This window comes from Triticum aestivum, chromosome 6B, assembly GCF_018294505.1.
Source record: "Triticum aestivum cultivar Chinese Spring chromosome 6B, IWGSC CS RefSeq v2.1, whole genome shotgun sequence".
In the NCBI taxonomy this organism is placed as follows: Eukaryota; Viridiplantae; Streptophyta; class Magnoliopsida; order Poales; family Poaceae; genus Triticum; species Triticum aestivum.
The window spans coordinates 721545424-721551658 of record NC_057810.1 but is presented as its reverse complement, the minus strand read 5'-3'; the positions used below and the strand labels follow the sequence as shown (position 1 = coordinate 721551658).

At 46.3% G+C, this 6235-nt stretch overlaps 1 protein-coding gene across 1 annotated transcript; it reads right to left on the bottom strand.

The window, feature by feature from the left end:
- Positions 1-974: 974 nt before the first annotated feature.
- Positions 975-5889, bottom strand: LOC123140020 (uncharacterized). Its single transcript, XM_044559751.1, has 4 exons — positions 5046-5889; positions 4000-4081; positions 1658-3893; positions 975-1337 (listed from the first exon to the last, which is right to left on the bottom strand). The coding sequence occupies exons 3-4, from the start codon at positions 2439-2441 to the stop codon at positions 1294-1296; spliced, it is 828 nt and encodes a 275-aa protein (XP_044415686.1). The 5' UTR covers positions 2442-3893; positions 4000-4081; positions 5046-5889; the 3' UTR covers positions 975-1293.
- Positions 5890-6235: the final 346 nt, after the last annotated feature.

Here is a 6235-nt window from a genome sequence, read left to right as displayed (position 1 = left end):
CAGGTCATTTTCAGGAGCAAGGATAGATAATTGGTTATCACTCTGCCTTGTGGTGCTAATAGGAGCGATTGGACTAGAGGGATTATTGTTAGTACCTGGGTCCTCATGCCTGTGAAGCTCACCATCTTGTGAAGGAAGTGAAGAGTTTCCTGTTGCATCTTGTATGTCTCCATGACCAGAACCATGATTACACCCATCACTATTTGTGTCCTCCCCCTGATTTTGAGCATTATCTAGAGTAGGTAAACCATCCGAAGTGGAAACAAGAATAGGGCTTAATGGAGAGCCTTCATTATCCCCCTCCCCTTCTTGTTGCACTTCAGGTGGAGATAGGGCAATGCCAGTGTCACTGGTTAAGCCATAATATGATTCATGTTCACGGAATGTCACATCCATGCTCACAAAAAAACGGTGCTCCGAAGGGCACCAACACCTATAACCCTTTTGAGAGGGAGAATAACCCATGAAAACACATTTGAGAGCACGGGGATCTAATTTTCCAACAGAGTTCCTATAATCATGCACAAAGCAAACGCACCCAAAGACCTTTGGAGGAACTACAAAATCATTTGATTTCAAGAGACACTCAGCAGGAGTCTTATGGCCAAGAACCCGAAGAGGCATACGGTTTATCAAATATGTTGCGGTTTTTATTGCTTCCCCCCAAAGAAATTTAGGCACGTTCATTGTAAACATAAGTGAGCGTGCAACCTCAAGCAAATGTCTATTTTTACGCTCTGCAACACCATTTTGTTCTGGAGTGTTAACACAGGTAGTTTGATGTTCAATGCTGTTTGAGACAAGGAGCTGTTCAAACTCCTGGTTCATGTATTCTGTACCATTGTCTGAACGTAAGGTTTTAATAGTTGCCCCATGTTGATTTTTAATGAGAGCATATAGATCTTTAAAAACTGAGCACACATCACTCTTATGCTTCAAGAGATAGAGCCAAGTGTAACGACTAAAGCAATCGATAAAAGCTACAAACCATGATGCCCAGAAATCGAACGAACCTCACAGGGTCCCCAAACATCTGAGTGAATTATTTCAAATGGTTTGGCACTTCTTAATCCTATACTAGGATATGAACCTCTTGTATGTTTAGCCAATTCACAAGCATCACATACAAGCAATTCCCTAGGGCACAACTTGAAAAGAGAGGGGTAAATACGAAACAATGCGGCAAAAGAGAGATGCCCAAGCCTGCGATGGTGTAGTAGTAGTTCTTGACTAGGAGACAAGCATGATGCAAAAGCAACTTCATCACTCCCTTCATCAAGATAGTAGAGTCCATCATGCACGGTCCCAGTCCCCAACAGTCTCCCTGTCTCTAGCTCCTGAAAAGCACACCAGGTAGGATAAAACAAACCTCTACAATTGAGAGATTCAGTAATAGAGCTAACTGACAAGAGATTGACTGGAAATTTAGGAACATGTAAGACATGAGGTAAGGACAATGTCTTAGTGCACCTAACAGATCCACGTCCTGTGATAGGTGCCATGGATCCATCAGCTACACGTACTTTGTCCTTACCTGAACAAGGTGTATAGGAAGTGAATATATTTGAAGCTCCTGTCATGTGATTGGTAGCTCCTGTATCAATAATCCAAGATTTTGATTGCATTGTAGAATTGTGGGTCTGGTGAGGTGTTATACCTTGGAGTGAAGTGGCATGCAAACTAGTTTCAGCTTTAGAGGAATCCTGGAAGGAAGACAAGTCTTCTGAGAGTCTAATCTTGGAGGTGAAATCCTCAAGAGCTCGCACATCTACTACCGGTAGCTCCCTCTTGGATGTAGTGAGATTCGCCTGTCTTTTATGAGCTCCTTGACCTCCCCCTGGCTGAGATTTTCCTTTTTCCCACCAAGTTGGATAACCATGCAGCTCAAAGCATGAATCCTTTGTGTGCCCAGGCCTTTTGCAGTGGTTGCAAAAAAGTTTGCTTTTATCTATTTTAGCAAAGGTCTTAGGAGCACGACGAGCTTGTATGGATAGGGCTGCACGTGCATCTGATTTTTCTTGAACATGCTCATTGGGTTGAGCAAGACGAGTCTCCTCCTCAATCACACTGGAAATGATATCATCAAGGCTTAGCCATTCAGTTTTGGAGAATATTAGCTGGCGGCGGAGATCAAACTCCTGATTTAGGCCATCAAGAAAGAGCTTGCCCACAAATGGTTCAAACCAGGTATGGTGAACAGCCACATCATTCTTGTCAACAGGTTGAAAAGGATGGTAATAATGCAACTCCCTATACAATCTCTTCATCTCACCTGCATACTCAGTCACTGATTTTGAGCCTTGCTTCAAGTTAGTCAACTCGTGCATGATGCGAGTAGCCTGCATCTTATTTGATTTTCCTGAAAATTGCTTCTCCAAAGCTTTCCACACTTCAAATACAGTGGTCAAAGTCTCAACTTGTTCTCGTATCGGTGGTTCCATGCTTCCTAATAACCACACCAAAACTCTATCATTGATCTGTTTGGTGATAGTACCACTTTTCAGTTTCTCTTCATCGGCACTAAGCAATTCTTCATAGCCATGAGAACTCAGAATTAACTGGGCATGCCGTGCCCAGCTGATGTAATTGCCCAGTCCAGCCAACTTCACTGGATTAGGCTCAAGTGCATACTTGACAGCTTTAGGAACCACTTTGAGTTGTTGTTGTTGCTGCTCAATACTTTGCTTAAATTTTCATACAACTTATCCACACTAGTATCCCCTGATTTCCCCTTTGTTGGATCTGCCATGATTTACCACCACACAAAGAAAAAACCAGACACACAGGACTTGGTTTTTGCAGATCTCCACTAACAACAACACACAGGCAGTACAAGCAGAGTACAAGCAGAGTTGATACTAGCCAAGCAGATATACTAGTGCAGATTGCTCTCAAATGCACACAGACTGCACAAGTATTTTAATCCGGCCACTAGGCAAAGATGAGCTATCCGGCTGCACTAATCACGGTTCTCCAACGGCAGCCACAAGTACTAGTACCGGCTGCACTAATCAATGAAGTACAGAAGACAGCTTACTGCTTGGACGGACGGCACAATGGCAACCAGCAATTTTTCCGTGGCAGCACAACATCCACTTCTCAGCACAGGGAGTAAGCACAGATGCACCGGGAGGCAGTCAACAGGCTACCTTAGATTGGGCGCAGCACTCGGTGCCGTAGCTTGGAGATGATGTCGCAGGTCTCGGCGGCAGCTCGCGAACGACGCAGCTCAAGTGCCCACAGCCGTAAATCACGGCGACACAGCACCGCAATTAGCCGTCACCAAGGTCGAAATCACACAGGATTAACCTGCTCCGATGCCATGTTGAAAATCATCTGAGATTTGAGGGATTTGAGCTAGGGATTGGAGGGAGTGTGAAGAGCATTTGGGGAATTTCTGGATCGTTCCTCACCGATCCATTCTCTCTGCTAATTTATATATTGTTTGTACAATTTACATTTTAGACCCTATAGACTCACCTAATTACATTATCTACACACCAACACATGGGATGGCACAGAGCAATAATCTACAGCGACAACAATAAGATGACCAAGTTCGACTAAAAAAAATGATATATAGTTTAACTGCAAGTATGCCAACAAAAAATAAGAGATTCACCCCCCTTACATCTTTGACAGTGAAGAAGTTTTTGTCAACTTTTGCCGCCTTTTGGCCATTGTCGTTGACAAAACCCATATGCATCCAGCATTTGACCTCACTCTCAGGATTCGCTACTCGGCTTTGCGCGAGCTCATTCCCGTGATGTGGAAAGATAAAATATTGAATATTAAACACTTGGCCTAAATAATGCCCGCTCATTGCACTACAATCAGTATGGCATCCAAGCCTTTCACGGCCACAAGGAATTTCCCAGAATCGCTCACCCTCCCTAGCACAGTGAACAAAGAAATGCAATTTTGTGAAGGATAGCACTTGACTAAAGGAAACAATAACAAAAATTTACCTCAAAGTAAAAAGGGTAAAATAGTAAGCACCTTCCATAGTACAGTTTCTACTGCAGCTATCCAGTACAGTTTCCTTCAGGTAGTAGTGAACAAAAATGGACAAAAAGGAGAGCTGATATGAGAAACAGAAAATTAGCATACCGGCATGAGCTATAATTCTAGTGCTAGTTCAACTTACACTCAACAGAGCAAATCATTGTGCATGTTTCACGCACCTAAAAAAATCTAGTTCAATTGAGACACTCACCAGAGTACTTTATATGGTCTTTCTGCACTTTTTCCTGTCGAAGTAATATAACTTGATGGAGAACTCAAGATAAGCCCATCCAGTTTACTTCAATATGCAATGCACTAACAACACATAGTTTTATGAAAGAAACTGTAGCTTCCCTTATGGGATGCACATCTATACCTAAACCGCTGCACGAGCTCACCCTTGGCGGCTACCTGTTTGACACGAAGCACATGTTCACGATGGAGCAGATGTATTGGTCACCAAGCGCAGAGGAGCGCATGCACGTCAGCAGGGTTTCCTCCATGTTTGTCGTCCAACCGTAGAGCGATCAAAACTACAGTGTGGCATGCTTTCCCATCTAGTAAAAATTGGAACCTGCCCTCACTGATTTGCTAATCGGTTGATCAAACTGAACATAGGTACAGAGCTTAATGTGCGGCTGATGGGTAGGTTAAGATTGGAAATTGGGTTCAGTAGTAGTAGTCCAAAACCAAAACTTTGAGATGGTTGGGTTGGTACTGTCGGTCATGGATTGGAGTGGGTTGGTTTGGTGGATTTCACTTGACGGACGGGTGGTATATATGCAGTTTGGATTTGATTTAATTTGGGTTTTGGAGCATTCCCATTTCCCAGGTTTACATAGGCATGTAAATGCTTCAGCCAACGGGTTGGATTGGGGTTCAGTTTGAACTGAATATGCATGTACAGAACTGAAGCTTCAGCCAACGGGTTGGGGTTGGGGTTCAGTTTGAACTGAATATGTATGTACAGAACTGAAGTTGCGTACGCACGCAGATGCAAATAGAATTGGGGGAAGAAGAGGATCGGAGGGGTTGGTTACCTCAGGAGGAGCAGCCGTCCCCGGCGAGTCCAACGCCGTGGCCGTGCTTCGCTCGCCGGCGGCCTCTTCCTTCCCTTCCGTAGGGTAGTAGATCCTCCTCCTTGCTGCTAGGCATGGCCGAGCACAAGGAAGGAAGGGGGTGGGGGTCCTTGACGAGCGTGTCCTGACGCACGCACGACCGCTGGCTCGCTCACGATATTCATCAGTGGCGATGGACCTCTCCTCGACGCCGAGCTCGCGAGGGCCGCTCCTTGACGGGCGTCCTCTCCTCGAAGTTGAGCGCGATGGGCCTGACAACCTTGGGTGATGCGAGCACCCCGACATCGCCGGCGCCGCTATGCTTCTCGGCCCCAGGAGCCCCTCCGCGGCACGGCGGACTTCTTGGCAGGCTCGGGCGAGCCGACAACGAGCGGGTGGTGCCTTGCGATGGGCGTGGCGCCGAGCACGACGGGGACGGGGGACCCCGGGTCGAGGCGGCGACTCCGCTTCTGGACGGTTGGTGTCATCGCGAGGAACGGCTGTGCGGGAGGACCGGAAGAGGTGGGGACTGGGGAGCGGAGTGTAGAGAGGCCGGCGACGGAGACGTCTGGACGCAACGTGTTGTCCCTCATCTCTTCCCTCGTGTGGCGGCTAGGTTTTGCGGAGGGAGGGTGTGCGTTGCCTCGCTCCGTCGCTGGTGGGTTTTTTCTAGTTGGTTTTCTTTCGTAGGTTTTTTTTGACGTGCAGGCCTCGCTCGCTACCTGAGGCATCGCTACCTCCACGGGGGGCATCACTCGACGGTCCAGGAGAAAATCGTTGGAAGGTAGGAGGTGGGAGGAGGTACCAAAATACTCCCTCCGTCCGGGTTTATTAGGCCTAAAGACAACTTCTCTTAGACCAAAACACATAGTAATTTGCTCACATTAATTCTTTTATTCCATTCCCAATGCACTCTCTCACATGCATGCAGTCAATGAAAAAGCACGCATGAAGTGTATTAATTTTCCAGCCATGGCACTAACAGCAATGGCTTTCAATGCAACCAATGAAATGATTGCATGCATGCACCTTCCTAAAGCGGGGCCTTATAAAAAGGGACATGCTTGTGATGCTGAGAGGCCTAATAAACCCGGACGGAGGGAGTAGGTACCAAAAAAATCGGGCGAGGTGGGACGAAATAAAACCTCGACCTACCAACTAAGACATTAGGA

Coding starts and splice junctions, on each gene's coding strand:
- LOC123140020 (XM_044559751.1), bottom strand. CDS start 2,441: ATGGAACCACCGATACGAGAACAAGTTGAGACTTTGACCACTGTATTT. Junction 1,338..1,657: donor GCATGCCACTTCACTCCAAG/GTATAACACCTC, acceptor TGTGCTTTTCAG/GAGCTAGAGACAGGGAGACT.